The sequence below is a fragment of the Camelus bactrianus genome, chromosome 2 (genome assembly GCF_048773025.1).
Source record: "Camelus bactrianus isolate YW-2024 breed Bactrian camel chromosome 2, ASM4877302v1, whole genome shotgun sequence".
NCBI lineage: Eukaryota > Metazoa > Chordata > Mammalia > Artiodactyla > Camelidae > Camelus > Camelus bactrianus.
In genome coordinates, this window is record NC_133540.1 from 32,817,884 (window position 1) to 32,842,144 (window position 24,261).

The 24,261-nt window shown below is 43.4% G+C and overlaps 1 protein-coding gene across 9 annotated transcripts in view; it reads left to right on the top strand.

Moving 5' to 3' along the window:
* Positions 1–24,261, top strand: part of ZNF827 (zinc finger protein 827) — a 170,313-nt gene that overhangs the window by 22,536 nt on the left and 123,516 nt on the right. For all 9 annotated transcript variants that reach the window (XM_074377802.1, XM_045516384.2, XM_045516385.2 and 6 more), the window contains exons 2-3: positions 10,333–11,385; positions 20,794–20,966. In XM_074377802.1, coding sequence (XP_074233903.1) covers positions 10,333–11,385; positions 20,794–20,966 — 1,226 coding nt within the window. The remainder of the gene's footprint in view (positions 1–10,332; positions 11,386–20,793; positions 20,967–24,261) is intronic.

Genomic DNA, 24,261 nt, shown 5'->3' on the forward strand with positions numbered 1-24,261 from the left:
TTCATTTGAAAGAAATTTGGCTAAAGTTTAGAGAGAGGTGAACGTAATCTTTTTGTCTGTTTATAATCTCTGCAGCCTCCGAGGCATTCACATTGAGTGGCAAGGTGGTTGGTTTTGTGCAGTTAAAACCCAGCTCATACAAAAACTAGCATACCAACGAAGGCTATGGTTTGGAATCCAGAGGTGAACAGACCCAGAAAAAAGTCCCAGGCCTCCATTCAAACTTAATTGTATTCATTTTCTGGAGCTGCCATTACAAAGTACCACAAATTGGATGGCTTCAGTGACTGGAAAATTTTTTTTAATAATTATTTTTAACCAATAAGATCATGTAACAATTATAGACAATAATTTAATACAGACAAAGCAAATAGATATTGTATTCCTTTGATTCAAAAGACAGTCAAATGGCAGAAATGTGTTATCTCACTGTTCCAGAGGTCAAAAGTCTAAGGTCAAGGCGTCAGCAGGGCCACATCCTTCTGAAGATGCGAGGGAAGGATCTGTCTCCCAGCTTCTGGAGTTCCTTGGCTTGTGGCAGCATGACCAGTCTTCACAGGGCCTTGGTTCTGTGCTTGTCTGTCTCTGTGTGCAAACTTCCTCTTTTTATAAGAACATCAGTCGTACTGGATGAGGGTCCACCCTAGTGACCTCATCTCAACTTGACCACCTACAGAGATCCTATTTCCAAAATCAGTCGCATTCACTGGTACTGGAGGTTGGACTTCAGTGTCTTTGAGGGGATATGATTCAACTTACAACACTAGGTTTTCACCCTTAGTTTGCACGCAGTTTTAATAAGCCTGATGACTGTAATCTCAGCCACGGCAGACAAGAAGCCACAAATTTAGGAGACGGGTCTCTACGTAGGGCATTATAGAGAACAAAGGAATTCAGAAGGACTATTAAAGTAGGAAGCGTGTCTTAGAACACCATTGCTTGGGGCCACTTAATATGAGGGCGGGCTGCTGAAGAAGTCCCTGTGACTGCTGAGACACACCTCAGAACATAATAATCACGTTACAACATAATAATCATGTTTCACACATCATGTCTGAGTGTGTGTGCTGTTGAAAATCCCATCAGAATAACATTTAAAAATGTTGACTACGTGAAGGTACTTTGGGACTTTTTGATTACCTGAAAAATGAGTTTTTTTTCAAGCTACTCGTGTTCCATCAGGTGTTCCCAAAGGCTTGGGTTTGAACCTCGCTCTGTCACTAAGTGTGTGTATTGAGTGAGCCTTTTGGAACCTTGGTTTCCTGGTCTGTAAAGTGAAGCGGGTTCAGTCTACCATGTAGTATTTGTGTAAGGCTCAAATGTACCGATGAATATTAAAACACCTACCATAGTGCCAGGGATACTTTCAGGGCTGTAGGCAGGGTTGTCCATTCATTCAACAAGCGTTTACTGGGAGCCCACCATGTTCTAGGCCTCGTTCTAGGATTTATTCCTTCACTTGATGACTAAGTACTGGCCTTTGGGTTGGGACATCTGAGCTCAAGTCCTGTCTGTTCTGTGAATCTATGTAGGACCTTGGACAAATCACCAGCCCTCTCTAGGCCTCTGCCTAAATGACTTGACATATGACCTACATCTCCTAGGCTTTTCTGTCTCTAAGATAATGCCTATAACAACATTCAAACTCAACAAATACAGGTGTAGTTCTTGTCCTGCAGGCCCGCTGTGTCATCCTGGCAAGTCCCCTTCTGGGGTTTCACTTTCCTCTCTGAGGTGGGGGTCACAGGACGAGTGCTGTCTGTTTTCTGGGAGTTACCGCAGTAACAATGACAGCCACCCTGCCGTTGAGCTCTTGACGCTGTTCTGAATACTTCTCATACTTCCTTGCTTCTCCAAATAGGGTACATGTCTCTCCAGAGCAGGTGGGTGTCCAGAGAGACCTGGTGCCCCTTCCAGGAGAATCAATGTCCCTGGCTGGTTTGTGAGAAACACTCCCACGTTATTAAGGACAAGCACAGCCCCAGTACAGAGTGGAGCGCAGAATTCCATTGAAATGTTAAGCCACAACTCCAAGAAATTCGGGGCTTCCTGGAGGGGCTTCGGCTTCAGGACCCCTGTTTCCGTAGGGTGCTGATGTCTTTTCTTGGTCCCCGAGGAGGCTCTGGTGGAAAAGTTTGCCAAACAGGCTCTTCCGTATCCCATGTTTGAGTCACATGAGGAAAACAGAACTGTCACTTGTAATTTTGAAAACGGTTCTCATTTCTAGTACTGACAAGGGCTACCTTTCGGTAGCCCATTCTTCTTTCTCGTTCATGCATGTGACAAATACGTGAGCACCTGCTCGGTGCTGGGTACCATTCTAAATGCAGAAGATACAGCAGCAAGTGAAACAGAGTCCTCTCTCTCTCATGGAGCTTCTATTCTAATAAACAGTAATGTCTGGGAGGAGACCTGAGGAGGTAAGGGAGTCATCTATGTGGCTATTTAGGGGGTGGGGGAGATTTCAGGCAAAAGGAACAGCAAGTGCAAAGGCTCTGAGGCAGGAGCCTACCTTATTAGCAAGGCAGAGCAATAGGAGATGAGATCAGAGGGATACAGATTATGTAGGCTCTTGAGGTCAAGGTAAAGGTTTTGGATTTATACCAAGAAACATGAGCAGCCATTGTGGAGGCTTTGGGGATGGGAGTAGTGGAATTGGACATAATTTTTTTAAAAGCTTATTCTGGCTACTGGCTGAGTAGTGGGGCAAGAATTGGAAGTAAGGCGACCAGTTGGAAGGCTATTGCCATAGTCCAGGCAAGGATGCAGTGCTGTATACGAGGGTGGTGGTGGTAGAAATGGTGAAAAGTGGTAAGATTTGGGATGTATGTTGAAGCCAGAACCAAAAGAATCCACAGATGAATTAGATGAGGAGTGTGGAGGGCTGCGGGTTTTGGTCTAAGCAGTTGTGGGGATGGAGGAGTTGCCATTCATGTTGAGATGGGCAGCGTAATGGAGAAGCTTTGGTAGGTGGTTCCTTCGTCAGTCCCTGGAAGATCGGGCAACTTTATATGAGGCTATTGAAACTGGCTTAGATACTGTGTGGAACTCAGTTTGAAGATGAGGGGCGATGTGTTAATTTGTGTTACTCATGGACACTCTGAACAACATTTGCAAGCATTGCTATGTGCAAAATGCTCATCTTGACCAGGAGGCCATCCTGCTATCTCCGTCTGCGGACTCTTATCCTCTCCAGACTTCCTCTCATTTCCCCATGCCCTCACGGCACCTTTTCCCTAGCTGGACTGGTGACAGGGATCTGGTTGTCTTTTCCACCCTGGCTGTTGAAAATAACTAGCAGTTCTTAGATTTTCTTCCTGGCTGCGCTGACAGTGGTTGGGTGCCCTGGGCATCGATGTTTGGTGACAGTGATCTTTGAGGCTTGGTCCTGCGGAGCCATTTGCCAGCCTGCACGTGTCACTCAGACTTTAGACTTGGAGCCCTGAACCCCTGGGAAGTCTCTTCATTTTCTCTGAACCGGTGTAGGGGAATGTGCTGAGGCTTTCAGGCCACAAAGGGACGGTTAAAAAATTGGCAGGTAAACTAGCCTAAATGAGGATATGTTTTATGCTCAGAATCATAAAATTGGTTCTGAACAGCCTGATGTGCAGCATATTAAACCTTTATTAAACATTATAGAGGTCATTGCTTTTGTCCTCCTGGTGCCTCTTCCCTCTCCTTTCTTCCGTGACCCACTTTGAGCCAATCATAGAGCCCGCCCTCCGGCATCAGGGATAGGTTCAGGGAGTGGAACGTGACCTCCAGCCAGCCAATCAGAGGAGGAAAGACCACTCACCTGGTCCCTCACTGAGAGTTTAAACAAGGACCCATGCAGCTAGGCTTCCCGCTTCCTGGGAAAGGTGGCCTGAGAGAAGGAGGCTAACCTCTGAGAAGAGACTAGAGGCAAATGAGAGGGAGCCCTGATGGTGCTCCCACACCTTCTCTGATGCTAGCTGGGAACATCGGGTCCCTCTCTGCGGCTGATACAGAGACCAAGAACGTGACTTACTGTGGCTGTCATTTACAACCACAGGAGCCCTACTACCCCTACTATGGGCAGGGCTTCCAGCAGAAATACAAAAGTGACTGACTCACGGTCCTGCCTTGGGTATGTATAATCAAATGGTTTGATTTCAAAACTACTGAGCATGGTAAGGTAATTGGTCAGATCTGCCCTTAACAAATCAATAGATGGTGTGTTTTTTTAAACGTGAAGAATTAAGAATCTGAAAACATTTTCACGAGGTCCGTTTATCTAACATAAGTCAGCAGAATATTAGCTTACTCCACGACTGGGCTATTTCCTGTCTGATGGTTTGCAGAGGAGTGAGCCCCAGTGTTGTCTGTTGAAATTGTCTTCATCTTTTGAGGTCCATTTCCAAAGCCACCTGCGCAACTAGAATGAATCATTCCCTCTCTTATGCACATACAGCTCTTGCTGCGTGATGGCACCAGTCATTGTGTTTCTTAGGCTTGTGCAACCCTCGCTCCCATGTTGATGATAAACTGTTGATCTTAAGACTGTTGCGTCTCTGAGGCTTGGCTCCCTGTTGCAGAGAACAGTTCCCTGAATAGAGTAAATGCTCAGTAAATGTTGAATTAAACCAATTATTAGCACTAGTTTTACTAATATCTTTTTGTCTACCCCTCAAATTTTACAAACCGCTTTTGTATAAAATAGTGAGGAAAAGTTTGTTGTATAATGTAAGGTGGGTATTCCAGGTATGACTGATAATACTGACAGAGATGCACAGTCTGCTTAGCTCTGGCCGTGTATCAAGTAGAAAAGGAAAACATGGAAGATTTTTAGGTGAAAATGAACGATAAGGTTAGGGACCAGGTGAGCACACCTGTGGTCACAAGAAGAGGGTGTTGGCTGCCAGAGGACTGACCATGACTCAGCTCCTTCCAGATAAGTCCTGAGAATTTAAGCCTGGGTTCTTTTCAAACTGGCTTGTTAGATTCCTGTGGACAGACTTGTAGGAATGGTTTGTGGGTAGATTTAGAAGTGAGGCTTTTAGGCTTCCATCTCTGCTTGCTTTAACCTCAGCTAAAAGGCATGAAAATTAATAGATGACTCCTTAAAAAGTTTTTTTCTCTGCACTCCTGATCTTTCTGAACAAGAACCTTCTGAGTGGAATATCAATCCAATTAAATGCATCTGATTAAAACTGTCAAACTGAAAGGGAAGTACGTTGAAAAAAACACAGCAAGAGTTGTGGATCTCAAGTTATCCAGTTTCTCTGCTTGAGAACTGAATTATAAAAATAAATACGTTAGGTCGTGGGGTTTTGTTTTATTTTCCCCAAAAGAGAAATATTTGCCACGTGGAAACAAAATATATAAAGCCTACTTTCGTTCTGTAATTACGCCATTTCTTTTCTTAACTCTTTGAGTTTCTGACTTAAAGGAAAAAAACATCAAAACAGATTGTTGTGTAAAATTGACAGGAATGAGTGTGAACCTGGCTATCAGAGACATAGGTTGGTGTAAAATTAGCAATGGAAATAGGAGGTTAAAAATAATGTATCTAGAAGGGAATTATTTACATTGGCGGTTCAGCGGCTTCCCCGGAGCCTTAGATAGGAAAGCTGTGAAACCCACCGTGGATGCGCAGGGAGCATTTCGGGAGGGCGGTGTGTGCGATGTCCTATGATTCCGTGCCACCGTTCCGTCCTGGTGTCAGACGGGGAAACGGAGCTGTCTTGCTGCCCGGGGTCGGGGTCGGGTGGGCGTGCAGTGTTCTCAAATTGTGAAAGAGAGTCAAAAGTCAAGCCTCGCTTGTTCTAAAGTTTGTGATGTCCGGCAAATGAATCCTCAAGATTGCAGGAATACTTCTATTTGAGCATCCGGAGGAGAGAATCTTTTCTAATCATACGGTAGGAAAGATGCTGGGGGCAGGGTGGTCCTGCAGACGCTGCTGGAGGGGCACACCCCCAAACCTGACCAAGGAGCACTTTCTGGATGAAACTGAATGTGAAAATAAACAGCAGCCCAGCCGAAGGGAAACAAAGTTAATATTTGTGGGAGAAAATCCTTGTTGTCACTGTTTTATGAACTGGAAACGTATTTGTTTGAGCCTCTTAGGGATTTTTCTCGAACCTCCACAGGTCTCCACTTCTCTTGCATTCATTTCTCTGAGAGCACCCCCTCACCCCCGACCTTTTGCTTGACCTCAGGTGATGACAGATTAATTTCAGTTATGTTTCTCCTCGGGTTCTTTCTAGGTCATACATTACAATTATTCGGTGGTTTATTACTTGGATAACCTCAATTTCAGTCGCAGATCTTCGGACAAGTGATTGATAGAGTATTATGAGTTTACTTGTTTGTTTGTTTGGGGGGATAGGTGATTATATATTTAATTTTTTTATAAGATATTAACAGGGGATTGAACCCAGGACCTCCTGCACATTAAGCGTGTACTCTAATCACTGAGCTATCCCCTCCCCTGCCATGAGTTTAAAAATATCCTTTAAGTATTTCAGTTTTCTTGCAGTCCAGAAGAGAGTGTATCTCGGTGACTGTGTCTGCAAAGCATGGAGAAATGGAATGGTTGAGAAATATTCAGGTATTTTAGAGGGCATAGCTAGGTCTGTTTAAGAAATGCTTTGCTTGTTTGCTTGTTCTGGGCTGGTGTTTTGGCGAGGTTGGGGAAGTTGCTTTAAGTGTAGATACCAGCTGTTTGTATCATCCCTGAATGTTCGGATCTCCTTATCACTGCTTGGTAGAGTTAGAACCTGAATCGACAACTTACTCAGTTTTTGACCACTCGCCTGCCCCAGCGCTGAGGACGTGGAAGGGGCAGGAAATTAAACTTTGCCTTTGGGGCTTTGCCAGTAGATGTGCTGAATTCTTTAGGGGTTTGAATCAACTTTTTTTTTTTTTTAAACATGGGGCTTTATTTTATTTTATTTTATTTTATTTTATTTTATTTTATTTATTTTAATTTTTTTCTGTTTTTTTTGGGGGGGGTGATAATTAGGTTTATTTATTTATTTATTTATTTTAAGGGAGGTACTGGGGATTGAACCCAGGACCTTGTGCATGCTAAGCACACACTCTACCACTGAGCTATACTCAGCCCCCTTGAATCAACTTTTGATGACACCAGCAGAGAGGGACTGGAGAGGAGAGTATAGGAATAATGGATACTTACCTTTGAATGGTTTAGCTCAAAATAAAGAGTGAATACGTCCTTATCAGTGAGAATTCTCTTGCAGATTTGTTTCCAGAGGGTGGAAGGATGGCTGGCTGGGGGTGAGAGGACAGCTACTCAGAACCCTCTAGACGCTGCCATTCGGAGGGTGTCTGGCTTACAGTGCAGGGGCTTTGAATAGGAGCCCTGGGCTGGTTTTGAGAGATTTGGGTTCTTGTTTCCGGCGTTAGCAGTAAGTAACGGTGTGTCTGTGATCCAACCAGGTAACTTTAGAATATTTAATCATCTCAGTAAAATGACAAGACTGGGCCTGGATGTGGTTGTAATTCTTTGTGATTTTATGTATCTTGTTCATTGCCCCGTACTGCAAGGTTCTAGACCAGTCTTGACTATCTTGAGCTACTCTAGTTTGACAAAAATATAATCTACAAGTATTATTTACTTCGGAATCATGTATTTTCCCATGTTAGTTCTTTTAGTGGGTGGTAATAAAGATCAAAGGAGAGATTTTTCATTGAGGTCTTCAACTATTCTTACTGTAGTGATTTTTCCATCTTTTTACTTCTCTTGCTATTTATAGGATAGTTCCCAGGTGATTTTTCTGAAGGGTGAGGTATTTAATCTGAAGACAAGAAAGGTGATTTGCCAAAGGAACATAAAATTAGCCCTATTGTTGAAATTGATGTTGACTGCTTGATGTTTGGTAAAACACATCTCTACGAGAAGCCGTTGGGGAGATGAATAGTTCAGGGTCCCGCGGATTTCAGGGAAGATGAAAAATGTTGAAATCAAGTGGGAAGAAGGGAATGTGGCAAGTCACAAGGACCCAGACTGTTTTTAACAGAGAAAATTCAGTTGTATCTACTTTTTTTCCCAGCAAATTCCATTTGATATTTTCTATTTCCTTGATAACATAATAAGGAATCTCAGGAAGGAGTTGCAGAACTTTAACTTGGTGAAAGAGAATTTGTCATTTGTGACATTTCTTCTCTAAAGAGCAGGAGAAGATCAATGCATTCGCTTGTAGTTTGTGCATTACTGGCTATTTCTATTCAGAAAAGAAACAGCATGTTATATAGCAAAGCTTGGCACAATGGGGAATTTTGGCTCAATCCCTAAACCTTTACTGAACTCTGCTAGGGACCAGGCATTGTGCTAGGCACAGCGTGGGATATGCAGATGATAAGACACAATCCCTGCCTTCAAGGAACCCCACCACTTATTTTTTCAGAAGATAGGCCGATAGTAGACAGATCATTGACAGTGATATAAAATCAGTATTAAAAAAATGAGAGTGTTAGCTCTGCATTCAAAATACGCACAGGATCGGGCTACTTCTCGCCACCTGCAGTCGCCTTGAGCTGGTCTCCCTGCTCCCACCTTTGTACCTGTGTTCTCTTTTGCACACGCAGCCTGAACAATCCTTTGAAAACGTCATATGATGTCATGGACCCTCCGGTGGTTCTCAATTTCACCAGATGCAAAATACCTTTCAGTAGTTTGCAATCTCCTACTGATACGCACAGCCTCCCTCCTTTACAGCACACACCTCTCTCTCTTTCTCAGTATTTCTCTGACTTTCACTCCACTCTCCCCACACTGGTGTCCTTGCTGGTCCACGGACATGCCAGGCAAGTTCCCACCCACATCACTGAGCTTACAGCCACTCCCCTTACCTGGGCCACTCTCCCAGGGACTGCTGCATGAAAAACTGTTCAAATCTTTCAGGTCTTTGCTCACATGTCACCACGTCAGTGAAGCCTCACTCTGAACCACCTGATTTAAAATGAAAGCTCACTTCCTAACGCATTACCCGCAATTCTGCTTGTCCTGCTCTGGATCTTTTTCTGTAACACTTATCACCCTCTGGCTTACTAGATGATTTACTAGTTTATTCATTTTGTTTAACGTCTGTCTTCCTCCACTGGAACGTAAGCTCTAAGAAGGCAGGATTTTGGTTTTGGCCAACGTTGTTCAGTCTAGAACAATCTAGAACCATGCCTGACCGGCAGCAGGTCGTCCCTCATTGTTTGTTGAATGGGTGAGTGAGTGAGTGAATGAGGAGAGGTGAATTCTGACTTAGAGTTCTAGGGAGAGTCGTGAGGAAGAATCCTTTGAGCCGAGGGTTGAAGGATGGGCAGAGTTGGACAGTCCAGTTTTCTGGGGAAAGACATTCCAGATAGAAGGAATATTTTGAGCAAAGGGAGAAAAGTGACAAAACCCACTTGTGCTTCTGGGCTGGCAGTGTTCTAACTGACTGGTGCCTGGGGGACAGTGAGGGCAGAAGTGGTGGAGAGATAACCTGATGGATGGAAAATTAAGAAAGGAGACTCAGTGGAGTGCGGGAACAAATTACTAATCACTACCTGTGTTGGGATGGCAGGCATGTTGGGGACTCGAATCCAGGACTCTAAAACAGGCAGTGTCACAGGGTGGGAGAGAGTCACATTGAGAAATCAGGAAAGTGGATGGTGTTTGCTAGTGAGATCTCATTTTTATATAGTACTTGACTGTTTTCAAAACATGGTCACATGTTTCTTATGATTGAAGCTTCAGAACAACTCTGTGAAGTTGTTTTAAGAGCTAATAGGCAGGTATTATTTACATGTTTTAATGAATTTAAAAACGTTAATTGCGTTTTTAATCAAGCCAGCTAAGCGAGTCGCTTGAGGTCATGGAGTTAGAAAGTGAGGAAGTGGCTTCTCACTGTCTTGGGTCTCATAACCATGTTTCCCCCTCGGCCAGGCTGCCCCTTTAATTCCGACACAAAACTAAAGATACTGAGATATCATGCTGGTTTTGTTTTTTCTTTTAAACCAGGGTACAAGCTTCTTTCCACTTTCCCCCATCATTGAAGCTAGTGGTTTCTGCATCCAGTTCTTTCCCAGATCCATTTTTCTCTTTCCTCCTTTTCAACTTATCTGGAATGATTATGAGAATGATGAACGTATGGACGAGGTGGGTGTGTTCCTACCTTGGCTCTCTCAGCATTCTTTCAGGCTTATGCCAGGACGATCTGACTCAGCTCCTGCCGTGCTCTATGGTCGTGGCTGTCTTTCAGGTGGTTCTCGGGTGGAAGGGGTGAGGAAGCGTGGGCACAGCTCCATTTGCGTGTCTTCGGGCTTGCTTGTTGCTCGCTTTGGAAGTAAACGTGATCTTCTTAATTCCCCCAGATGTTAGTAGGCAGGAAGAGGCGGAGGGAGAGCTCAGTGAAGGAGAGCACTGGTATGGGAACTCTTCAGAGACTCCGTCGGAAGCATCCTATGGAGAAGTCCAGGAGAACTATAAGCTGTCTCTGGAGGACCGGATCCAGGAGCAGTCCACTTCCCCCGACACCTCCTTGGGAAGCGCCACTCCCAGCAGCCACACGCTGGAGCTGGTGGCGCTCGACGGGGAGGTCCTCCGAGACCCACTGCATTGTCAAGATCACCTCTCCCCGGGCGCGTCTTCTCTGTGTGACGAGGACCCCCCAGGCTCCGCGAAGCCATTGAGCAGCAACTTGAGGCGGCTGCTGGAGGCTGGGTCCCTCAAACTCGATGCCCCAGCCACGGCCAACGGCAGGGTGGAGTCTCCGGTGAATGCTGGCTCCAATCTCTCCTTCTCCCCACCGTCCCACCATGCCCAGCAGCTCAGCGTGCTGGCCAGGAAGCTGGCCGAGAAGCAGGAACAGAATGACCAATACACTCCAAGTAACCGTTTTATATGGAACCAAGGTAAGTGGTTGCCAAACTCAACCACCACCTGCGGCTTGTCCCCGGATTCAGCCATCCTAAAACTGAAAGCTGCAGCCAACGCAGTTCTGCAGGACAAATCTCTCACCAGGACGGAGGAGACCATGCGCTTTGAGTCCTTTTCCTCCCCTTTCAGCTCCCAGTCTGCCAGTTCCACCCTGGCAGCTTTATCCAAGAAAGTCAGTGAGAGAAGCTTGACTCCTGGCCAGGAACACCCGCCCCCGGCCAGCTCTTTCCTTTCCTTGGCTTCTATGACCTCCTCGGCGGCCCTACTGAAAGAGGTCGCAGCAAGGGCTGCCGGGACCCTTCTGGCTGAGAAATCATCACTGGTGCCTGAGGACCCTCTACCGCCACCGCCTTCAGAGAAGAAGCAAGAAAAAGTAACCCCGCCACCTCCGCCGCCACCTCCACCCCCTCCGCCGCCACCGCCACAGTCCTTGGAATTATTGTTACTCCCGGTTCCCAAGGGAAGAGTTTCTAAACCCTCCAACTCAGGTATGGATTCTTTCATTTCCATCATCACGCGAGTCTTGGCCTGTCCGTTGCGATGTCTTTTTGCCTGTCAGTGGTGATGTCTTTTTCATTGCCTGCTTCGCTTGGGTTGCCCATCTGATCTGAGGCAGGAATAAAAAAGCAGGCACACAACAGAATACTTCCAGTAAGCAGCGTAGGGGTCCTTCATGTAGGTATGACACAAAGACTTCACCGATAGCTTTATTTTTGAAAGGTGATGAATAATCTTAGAGACATGCAGTACTCCTCCCTTTCAGATAAATGAGGGGGTTTTTTTCCTTACCAGGTTCAGGCTAGGTCCATACAAGATCTGTTTAATGGGGGAAGATCAAAGCATCATTGTCATGGAGTGCATGGCATCACTGAGCAGAGAGGGGAAAGAACTCACTGCTTTTGAAACAGTTGACAAGAGAGAGCTTACCGTTCTACTGTGTCCCTCACAAAAGGACTTCTGTGTCATCAGTCACTACTCTGCCTTAATTTAGCACACTGTATACTTTTACGTTAGCATTTTTATTACTTTTTTGGGGGGGGTGGAATTTAAGCCTTCTTTACTTGGCCTGTTCTTCTATAATTCCTCGTCCTCCAAGAACTCTAAAGAATATTGTCATTCAGACATAATCAAAGCATTTCCTGCAAATGCTCTATTTTATTCCAATCCAACTAGTTTCTCAAGGAATGCACATGTGGAAAATGTGAATCATGGGTTTTTCTTGTGGAGATGGTCTTTCCGAAGGAGAAGTGGCTGTCGTATAGAGCCTTGACATTCGCAGTTATCCATCTGAGGGAGAAACTTAGTCACTTGAGTTCTCACAGTGGAAACATCGGTTCTTGTACTGGTTTGTTTTAAACGGTGCCGGTGATAAAGGCAGTGTCCCAGAGATGGATGTATGGAATTTCAGATATCTTTTGAGGATATCCTGCCAGACCGGGACAGGAAGTGGGCCATGTGTGTCCTCATCAGTATAAACACTGCCATTGGGTGTGTCTAACCAGCTTTTGATTGTCTGCAGCCGTATTGATGATGAGGGCTTAGAATGGCAAGTAACTGACTGAATGATCGCAGCTAACATCAGTCTGAGGCATTCATGACAGATTTCCATCTAAATTGCTGAGTGAGCTCTGTGCACTCATTACAATTACTACATAACTTGTGTAAACAGCAGAACAGAACTAGGAAAATGGATATCTGGAACTTTTACGATTCCTTAAGCGATCCAAAACGCTCACTCCAGGGTTTCTGAAGTGTCAATAAAACCCTGAAATGTTTATCAATTCTGAGTTTCACTTCTCACCTGCCTTCTGGTGAAATAAAGAGAGAAATGGCTAAAATTAGGAAACAAGGAGACAAGTGGAGGGAGCGGACTAATACTGCAAGGGAATAAATCACTCCTGGTTTGTAGAGATTTCATTTAGGGGTACCAGCAGAAAGGGAGAGAGGGCTATATACATAAAATGTAACTTTATAAATATTCTCCATCTGCTTATTAAGTAACTGTATATTAATGGTGTTTATACTGTAAATTCACCTGGAGAGTTAGTTACTTGGAAAAGCTTATACAAAATTAATAATGGACTTTAGTGGACTGAAGACTTGGAAAGAGGGAACTGATCAAACTGTCTCCGGAAGGCAGACTGTAGTGGCTTTGTCTTTTTCAAGTGTCTTGGGCATAACCAGCAATAGTTATGAAGTGTAATCTTTTCACTTAAATGACCAGCTGCATGTGAAGAGGAGAGAGCAGTCAAGAGCTTCCAGGGTGGGGTAAACTATTTGTCTATTTTGTTGTAGGGTCTACATCCCAGGGACAAGATGTGCCGCCTTTTTGGTTTGAATGTGCTTAGTCCGTGTCAGTGTCTCACTAGAGGGAATGAACTTCTTAGATGGGGCTCTGCCCACCCCACCTTGCTGACTGACAGGGACCTACGCCTCCTATTTTCCACATATTTCTCTTTACAATCCAAGACGTGGTGAAGCAGCTCCATTGATGGAGCAATTGCATTAAAAAATCATTCATTTTGTAAAACTCATGCTAGAGGCAAGATCGCTGCCAAGAAAAGCACGAGGGCTCTTGAGGTGACCCTTTGAAGGATGTTCCGTGTGCCTCTGTGGGCGCCTCCTAAATTCAAGTTCTGTTTCTTATTGCGTGGATTGGAACTAGGAGAAGGGGGTGCTGCCTCTGCGCACGTTTCACCGACAATGAACGTCATCGCTTCCCAGCATCCCAACTAGTTTATGGGTTTAGAAGTTGATAGAGTATCTGATTTTGCTGTTCATCTTTGTGTCATGGAGAGATGATTTGATTGGTGTTACTTGGACCACTGGTTTTTAAATCTGAGGAGTGGAAGAGAAGGTGGGTCTTCTCTGTCTGCCACCTCCCCTCCCCTTCTATGTACTACTGGTTTCAGGGCAACCTGGGGGCTGGATCTGGCTTTACCTAAAAAGCATTATGGGAATGCAGTGTGAGCTCTCACCCATGTTTCTAAACGTTTCTCTCTCTTTTTTTCTCCTTTCCTTAGAGAGAAATCTTAGTTTAATTCAAAAATAGGTAGGTAGACTGGCTTCTCACAGTAGAGGAAAGGGCTTCTGTTGCCTTATGACTTAAATAAACAAGTAATAGCCCCCCGTCCCCCAAAAAAAGAAATCCACCAAAATAAAGTACACACCATCCTGATTTCAAGTCGGGCTTACATTTTAAAGCTCTTCCTCAAAATGTGGCAAAAAGGACATTTAAAGTTGATTTTAGAGTTACAAAGCGAGATGTGCTAGAAAAGCCAGTCCCGTATTGAGTCATTTAGACACCAGCGTTTCTTTGACCTTCTTTAGGTCAAGGGAAGTGCAAACCATTAGAAAAAAAAAAAAAAAAGAGTGTCTTTTAGATTTGGCCTTATTCGTCTTTTTTGAACAGGATTCGGTTGGTGCCGGGTCATGGCGTATTTAATTCCTTAGAGGGTCCACCACTGGAGAGCCTTTCCCCCTGCAAGAGAGAGGTGACATTGGGGGGGGAGGTTTCTTTCATGTGACCCTGCGCCCCAGCACATGCGACACTGCTCCTCTGAAAGGGGACACAGTAGAGAGAGGATGCTGTCCGTTCGCTCTAAAGATAAATGTCACACATTGACTCAGTTCTCTTTGAAGCTACTGTTCTGTTGCAGCTCAGAATAAAATAAGCGGTTTTTATTTTAAAGACAAAGTTTCTTGTAGAAGGCCAACAAGAGCCCCCGATGCCAGGCTCCTGGTTAAAAGAAATAACAAAGAGAGCTTCCGACGGAGTGTCTCCAAAGCATCTTATTCTCCTGAATAAAATGTAAATATGTTTTGAAGCAAGCTGGTCTTATACGGCCGAGAGCTAAGAGTATTTCCTGGGTCAATAGATAGGGTTTTCTGGCTGCTGTTTACATTCCTATTATGGGATGTTATTAATATTATTGCAAAAGCATAGAAAGTCCAGCAAGTGAGGTCACCTCTTCGGACACTCATTAGGTCCATCATATTAGAGCCATAACCTGGGAATGAGCACGTACAGGGCTTCCTCAGAACATTCACTTGATCTTAAATAATCAAGATTCAGAACTATCTGTTGGTGATCTCAGCTTTATTTCCCTGGTGATTTAAACTTAGACTACCTCTAAATACCAGACTTCTCTCTTCGTTTTATTGAGTTGCTAAAATATGCATTTGTTATATCAGTGTCAGTAACAGCAGGCAGACCCAGTGACATCCATTGCCAACGTAGTTTTTTTGTTTCCCAAGAAATTCCATGAAAAGATACTGAATCCATGTATATTGTTAGGAAGAACCATGGCTCATCCTACACAGAGACGCACTAGTAGGTGGGCAGTCCCAGAGAGGGGACAGTGAGGGTGCACGGATGATGCACACTGAGGACCACGTGGCATCACACTCCTTCAGTGTGTGTGGAAAGGTCTGGTTGCAGAAACTACCCACTTGCAGATTGTCTCGGTTTTCTGCAAATTGCCACCTATGATCTGACAAGGCAAAGTTTGATTTCACAGCCCTCAAAACAATTACATTTGTTTAAAAAAATGCCTACCTTGAGTTACAGCAATTTACTTAAAACCCTCCATGACTTTTTTTTTTTTTTAGCTCAGTGAAGTTTTGTTGTTGTTTGGTGGATTTATATACAGACAGTAGGGTAGAGGACCAACCGGAAGTGAGGAGATTGGCTGCAGTCCCCACCCTGCCTCTAATGAGCAGAGGGACTGTTAAGCACACAGCTCAGTTCAGTTTTCTCAATTGTACGCTGAGCTGGTGGGGAATTAGCTCCTAGATTCTTCCTTGCTTTATAATTCCTCCCTTTCACTTTCTTTAACTCTATTTGTCTATCAACTCAAAGGAAACCTTTTTCCCCCCTCTATTTTTAAATTAAAACGTTGCTTCTTAAAATTCACTATCAAACCTGAAGACCATCTCTCTCCCTTGGGCAGATCCCGTCCATTGTAAATAGCTTGATACAGGTCGTAGTGCTTTATTAATGAGGTAGTCACACTGCATGCACTTTTAATATAAGCTGCTCCAAAATTCGCTCTGGAAGTAAGTGAGGTATGAGTCTGTGAACGTCTCTATGAGTATGTGATCATCATGGTTTACATACCCATTCTTTTAAGGTGTGTATCAGAATTGTGTGTGAAAGGCGTGTGCTTTCGGGTTAACGCTACTTCTGCTGGGACCTATGGCAGCTTCCTGTACCTTTTCCTTCCATTTCTAGCCCTTGTTTCATACTCTCTTGACCCAGTCTTTCCTCTTAATCTCATTACAGTCCAACACATAATTACTGGATTATACTTTGTCTCCACATGGTTTTGGGTGCTGGAGACACATGGTGATGACTTCCAGCCCTGCCTCAGCCAGTTCCCACCTCCACCCTCTTCTTCCTTCCCCCTTCCATCTTTCCCGTCTTTCTCTTTTCCCTGCCGAGCTGAAATTGGCCATCAGAGTTCTGCATAGGCTGAGCTGGACCTACCTGAACAGCACGGTGGATTCCTGCTGAAGTTTATTTCCTCTTGGCTCCAGGAACAACCTGCCGTGCTGGGCCAGGTCCCAAGCTGCATATTTATTATGTGGTGTCAATTGTTTACATTTACGTCTGCTCCGATGGTAAGTTTTCTGCTTTGGAGGGTATGACCAGAGTTTATTGTCACGACTATTACTACGACAGCTACTACCAACAGCTTCCATCTACAGCATGGCAGGCATTGTACATGCATTTATTATCTCTTGTATTCCAGTAACATTATTGCCTATAAAGAGAACATGTTTTTCTCCAAAGGAGCCAATTAGCAGCTATCCATCCCACTGGGTCTGGTAGCATTTGGTGGAATTTAGTTTTGTTTGCAGAGATACTAACTAGTGCTGTGTTTAGGGGAGGTGGTTCCTCGGACAGTTGTAAACCAATAAAATTATGAACATTTCAATCCTGTTGCCTTAAGAATGTGCAGTTCCTTGAAAATACTTTGGCATACAAAATAGAATACATCCTTACTTCCTCCTTTCTCTAAAATAGTTAACAACATCCTATATGCATGGAGGGCATCCTAGTAAACTGTGAATTTTTTAAATAAATAAAAATGCAGACATTACCACGGAAAATTGTTGGCCAGCTTTTAAACTCTATCGTTGCATTCTGGTTACGGTTATCATTTGGCTTCTGTCTTCCTTTCCTGCAGTGATCAGTTAAAAATGTCAAATAGTTACTGTAGTTCAGCTATTTGACCTCATCTCTTGCGGTTTAGTTTCTCTGCATTATGAGTATTGTCATTTTTTCCCCAGTCAATCCAAGGACACCTTAATTGGTACATGATTCATGTATATTTTGATATTAATTAAAGCTAAGGAAGCGTAGATCCCAAATAAAACAGATTTATATGAAATTCGAATATGCAGGGTTTAATGTAGTGGAGTCTGGGACACATTTGCAATGTAGAAGAGGTGATTGGGGTGGGGGCTGGGGGCGGTGTCAGAAAAAATAGGAAGCATGTTGGTCACGTTAGGCAAAACAAGGTGTTAGGGGAAGCCAGCAATGTTCCTTTCATCAGTAAATGCCCTTTTACTGCCTTTCTGTGATGTGCTGTGAAATCTCAGGTCAGTGGAGGACATCTAAGTTTTCCTCTCCTCTCCCAGACCATTGTGTAAAATTAGGCAGTTTAGGGTTTAGACGGTGGGAAATACTTCCTGAAGATGGAGATTAGTGGCAGCCTGTTTGTGCATCTCTTTCTTACTACTTTCATGTTCTTACAGCCCCCAAAAGACGTCATTATGATTTTCTCCCCTCTGGCTTATGACAAGAATCTCACTGAGGGGCTGGATTCAGTCTTTTCTCTCAGATCTGTTGTTCAACCTGTTGTCCTTGCGATCAAGTTATCAGAGTGGAGGGAATGACAATGAAGGATAGGAAATGAGAGGCCAAGTTAGGGACCGGACTCCAGGTCAGCAGAGGCAGCAGGAAGGCTCTGGTGGGTCAAGGCTCTGGTGCCTTTCCTAGAGCAGAAGGGAAAGGAAACCCTCCACCCCCAGCCCACCCCCAATCAGAGAAGGAAATGCTTGTAATGGAACACATCTCAGGAGAATTTCCAGACTTGAAGGGTGTATTTTTAAGATAGAGGATTCTTTTTCAAGTTGCTGCGTTGAGCTAACGAGCAGTGCTTACACCGATAAGCAGTGTGCTAAACGTAAAACGGGCGTCCTTGGAAGGCCCTGACTCTCTTCCCGAACCCTTCTGGGGTCCCTCCGTTTTAAGTGGTTCTTTGCACGTGGAGACTCCATTGACTCAATGAAAAAATAATAAGATTGTGTTAAAGTTTACACTTCAGAAAATTTCCATTTAAAATGATAAAAGTAATGTATATATTGAAAAATTCAAATAGTAAAAATGTAAAATGAAAACAAAAGTTTCCTACCATGACCCCTTCTGTTTAACCCACAGTTCTTTAAAATTAACTGCTTAATGGTTTCTTGGGTACGCTCCTAGACGATTTTCATACAGATGAAAAGATCTGTTTTGGTTTCATTTATTCATCTCATTCTTCCTATTCCTTTCTTTTTTTTTTTTTTTGCTTAAGTATTTAAAAGCAAATCCCAGACCTCATATTCATTTGCTTGTAAGTATTTATATATATATATATACATATATATATACACACACACACACAAACACACGGACTTTAATTTAAACAAATGGCCGCATTAACCATTATCGCGTTTAACAGGACCAGCAATTGTGATGTGGTATTATGGGACACCCAGGCTAAAATCAGTATTTTTCTCAATTATCCCAAAAGTGGCTTTTTATAATTGCCTTGTTCAAATCAGGATCAAAATACGCTTCACACCTTGCACTTGCTTTATGTGTCTCTAAGTGTCTTTTCATCTGTCGCCTCTTCCCTTTCTAAAATGCCATTTACTTGTTGAAGAAACTGGGTCATCTGTCCTATAGAATGTCCCACATTCTGAATGAGGCTGATTCCATCCCTTTTGTTGTGTTTAATATTTTTTTAAAAAAAATCACCTGTATTTCCAGTAAACTGCTAGTTGTAAACAAGCCTGATTACATGTTTTGTAAGACTATTTCCTAGATGGATTATCAGAGGATACACACTGTCTGTCCCATTTTTAGTGATGTTGAAGTTGAGTAGCAGTTTTAGGTGTTGTCAGCTTGCTTCATCCTTTATAAAGTCACCTGTCAACCTTACACCCAGTGGTGTGAGCAGCAAGTGATTCCTATTTTTGAGAAAACAAAAATAGAACCCCCTAGACAGCTAGTTTCCATTCTTGCTCTACCCGCTAGCTCTAACACCCTGGACATATTTCTGTATCAGCATCTGTAGATCTAGTTCATTTTTTAAAATGGCTTCTTTCATTTTATGGACATATTACGACTTAAGCAGTTTGGAAATGTTTCTGATCCCCCATGATTAAGATTGGAGAGTCTGAGTCCTTAACTCTACTCGTCTTTATTTCTTGTATCCCCAGATTGCAGGGGCTAGTGTGGTCCTGAGTGATATAAATTGATGGGTCAGACGGGTAGCAACAGAGTGTCACAACAGACACCCTTCCCTTGGTGATAGGATGGAGGAGAGAGTGATCTTAGCTTTCCTTGGAGGATTAGTTGGTTTGCTTGCCACCCTTAAAAAAAAGGAAGCACTTGCGGCTGCCTGTTTGTAGCTCTTCCCAGAGTGGGCGGCGGGGCCAAGCCGTAGTGCCAGGGAAGGCAGCACATCTTGGTGGCCACTAGAAGGACAGAATTAAAGAGGGTGAAAACCCCTGACCTGGACACCCCCTGATGGCCAAATTGGCAGCGGCACCTGCTCCAGCCGTAACTAAACGAGTCAGCAGGGGGACCCTGAAATGTGTCTCCATCGGAGTTCAGCGTGTGAGGTTTACGATGGCTCTTTGGTTTTCAGTGTGGTGTTATGCTCCGTCCCACTTCATTTGTCTTTATTTCTTGCTGTTTTCCAAGTTCGGGAACTCAGATATGAGCTAGAGTCTGGCAGTTTCCTTCAGGAAATACAGCCCCTGAAGTCAGGCTTCTCTGGGCTGAGGCAGGACAGATACCTTCTGAAGTGTGGGATGGTCCCTGGAAGCAGGACTTTCGCAAGAGGGGGATGCTCAGATCTTGAAAAACGGAACCTGGATGGAAGTAATGAGATGAATGTGGGTTTCTACCTAAAGAAAAGTGGTAATAAAGCTTCCTCATGGATAAAGCCTTGGAATGGCTGATCAAACAAACAAACAAACAAAAAACCCAAGTCATCATTACTGTCCTTTTTTTTTAATTGAAGTATAGTTGATTTATAATGTTGTGTTAATTTCTGGTGTACAACAGATTGATTCAGTTATATATATATTCCTTTTCATCTTCTTTTTCATTATAAGCCATTACAAGATATTGAATATAGTTCCCTGTGCTATACAGTAGGACCTTGTTGTTTATCTATTTTATATACAGTAGTGTGTATCTGCAAATCTCAAACTCCCAGTTTATCCCTCCCCACCCCCTTTCCCCCTGGTAATCAAAAGTTTGTAAATAAGTTCACTTGTGTCCTTTGTGTCTTTTTTTTTTTTTTGGTTCCACACGTAAGTGATATCATATGGTATTTTTCTTTCTCTGTCTGACTTACTTCACTTACTATGATGATCTCTAGGTCCATCCATGTTGCTGCAAATGGCATTGTTTTATTATTTTTTATGGCCGAGTAGTATTCCATTGTGTGCATATGTGTGTGTGTGTGTGTATATATATATATATACACACACACATACCACATCCTCTTTATCCATTAGTGTTCTTTATAGAGTGATGCATGTGTATTAGTGCTGGATGCAATGTACCTTTTTGTTTTCCTTAATTTTCCTGTCTCTTTCCTTCTTCGAAGCCTCAGAAGAGGAAAGCGGAAAGCCTTTCCAGTGTCCCATATGTGGTTTGGTTATAAAAAGGAAGAGTTACTGGAAGCGGCACATGGTGATACACACAGGTTTAAAAAGTCATCAGTGTCCGCTCTGTCCATTCCGGTGTGCTCGCAAGGACAATCTCAAATCCCACATGAAGGTAAGCCACCTGCGGACGGGGCTCCCACAGACGCGGGCACAGCCAGGGCCCTTGCGCATGGTCCCCCGTGCCAGAGCCTTCAAGGCAGGAGTGGGGCCATGGGTGGAGCCTGTGGATGGCAGTGCTCAGTGTTGAAAGGCAGAATGCAGTGCGGATGAGGCACATGGAAAGGGATCTCCTTGTAGGTGTCTTCATGTGCATTTCACAGCGCAGAACTTAAAGGCAGCGAGAAGCTTCAAACTACAATAGATATAACGTAGAACATCCTTTTCTGTTGGGAAGCAGCAGCCTCCCCAGGCCTTGCATGGGGATGGATTTTGGGGCACTCGGACAAAAAGATGGGGGAGGGCAGGAAGCAGGGGAGGACAGGTACCCAAAGGGCTGCTGGACCTGCTCCCCTTCCTGGAGGGAATGCCCTCTTCTGCTGTTGCTTCGCCCTTCAGTTTACAAACCAGGGACATCTTGTAGGCAGGCTGAGGACACTGAAAGACACCTGGGCTTTAATATACACCCCGTGGGAGGCTTGGGGGCCATTCCTGGCAAGACTGAGTCCTCCCGAGGCTGTCAGTGTTTGGGCTGTCATAATTCCCAGGATCACACTTAGCAAACATCTAAAGGCATTGTCCCCAATGTGCTCTTAGGAGCAATTGGAGGGCTTGTGCCTGTAATGAGCATATAGGGAATTGACCAGACTATGTGTCACTCTTACATGAGCTGGGGAAAACCTAGTCATCTAGCAGTCTTTTTAGTAGACCCTGTTAGTACTGAGGGTTTCGTCTGAAATTCAAGGAGAAAACTCATGAGATCAAAAGAGCGTGAGCTTCTGGAATATACTAAAAACCATTGAATTGTATACATTAAATTAGGTGAATTTCATGATATGGGAATTATGTATCAGTAAAGTGATTTTTAAAAAATTTTTTAAAGGACACAGGCTGTTGAATTTGATAGGTCTGCATTTATTGTGCAACTTACTAGCTAAGTGGCCGTGAGCAAATGAGTCTTTAAACTCAGTTTTCTCACCTGCTTAATGGGAACAACTATGTTCATCTGGAAGAGTTATTAATATTTAAGGAGGTGATATTAGCAAAGGATCTGACACAGAATTGTTCAATGGTGGTTATTTAATTTCATTAACTATCACTGAATACCTTAATAATAACAATCATTTTCACTGATATTTGCAACATTGTCTGGCTGTTGACATTATAAAATGTTAATTTTCCTGCCATAAGAAGTATAGTGTATTTACATAATTGTGCTATTTACTCTTTTTAAAAAAATCTTGTAGTCTCATCCTTCTGAATAGATCAGTAATCACTGTTTAGAATTGTAGTTCTAAAAAAGTGCGATCAAACAGAACCTCCACTGACTTTAGGAAAGAGCTTGGAAAATTAAAAAAAAAAAATTAAAACCACTGTAAATTTATTTTCTACCATTTGCCTTTTTCTCCTGGGAGTAGTACAGCCTTCATCTTCAGAATCCATTTAACCAGGGGTTCTGGTCCGTTGAATTTTACTGAGCCGACGTAGTTTTTTACTTACACTCCCCTCATCCTCTGTCACCTCTTCCCAAAGTAAAATCTTGTATATTTCACACCTGCAAAGTGGATTTCAGCAGCAGGATGAGACTTCCAAAGAGACACCTTTAAAACTAAAATTTGTTTTCGTTACTACGTCCTTACACTGTGTTTGGAAATCAAGTCTGGCAAATTTAAAGCTTCAGTGAGCAGAACACTTGCATCTGGCCTGACACCTTGTAAGCCTGGTTTCTACTCAGGGTCACTTAAAACAACCTATTTATAAACTCATGGGGAAAAAAAAAGCTGGGTTTTTCAATAGCAGGAACTACTGACCCTGAAACTCCAGGGAGATGAGTTGGTGCCTTGATGGTACAGACGGTCGGCCATGACAGTGATACTGATGCGAGCGGCCAGGGCTCTGCGGGTCGTGAGGTCTTAGAAAGCTTTCAGAACAAATCAATAACCAGTACAATAAAACAGCTGTGTGAAATTACTACTTTATTCAGCCTCATAGTGTCCTAACCTGTTGAGCTTTTGAGAAGTCAAGTGTGAGAAGAGCTCATGCAAGTTTAATTTCATCAGATGGTGTGTGTTTTCTTTTTTATTTGATGTGCCTGTTTTTTTGCTTTAATCAAAAAATTCATAATTTATTTTGATTAAACACACTTAAATGTTGCTAAATTTTGAAAACATAGTCTACATCGAGATATGATGGCTGTGGCCTTGTAAATAGGTATTCTCTGCTGTGTGCACACCAGAGACGACAAATATGGATAGATTTTTAAAAAGGAATCCTGCCTCTGAAGTAGGGGCAGGATAGCCTGTAGATGAAGATCTCAAACTGTGTGATCAAGGGAAAAAAAAACAAAACAAAAAACCTTAGTTAGAATCTCGGTTCCACTAGTTTTAGTAGCTGTGGAACTTTGGGCAAATCGTTGAACCTCTCTAAGCCTCTGTTTCCACTCATGGAGATAATAATCATATGATCTATCTCACAGAGTTGTTATAAAGGTTAAATGAGATAATGGACAGACAGCCCTTACTATGATGCCCAGCGTGAAAAAAAATAAATGCAGCTACTGTAGTAATTAGTATCCCAAAGTCATCTGAATATATACTGACGTTTACATCGAGAAATAAATTAATGACATGGCAGAAAAGAAGGACTCTAAATTTTATTGCTTTTTTCTTTTTGCGACATATCTTTTGTGTTGAAAATGAAGGAAAACTGATAAACAATAAGAATATGAAATTGACCCTTCATCCCATCACGCAGAAATAACCAGTATTATCATTCTAATCTCTGTCCTTCTACCTTGATTATATAGATTTACTTAAGAAAAATGGGGTTCTCCTTTATTTGTTCAACAAATATAGGGCTCGCTGGGGTGTAGGCTCTGTACATTTTCTGAAAGCCTGCCTTTCCTCCTTAATATATCATGTGAATGTTTTTATGGCTTGCTGCGGAAGGAGCCTGTAAATGCCTCCCGCTTCCTCAGGGTTATCTTAGATTTCCATTAAGTCTTTTACAACTTTCCTGGATGAGGGATCATACAGGAATTAAGTGGGAAATTCGCTAGCTGAAATTGAACAGTGAAGGTGAGGAGGACTAAGGTCCAGAACCTCGGTGAAGGAATGGCAGGAAGTGGGGCAAGGGTCAGGGTGCTGATTTCTTCTAGTCTTAGTCCTGCCAGCTAAGGGGCTGACTCCTCAGGAAGCCCCCTCCCAGCCTGCCCCGTCCCCTACGGAGGGGACGAGATGTTTCCTAAAGTG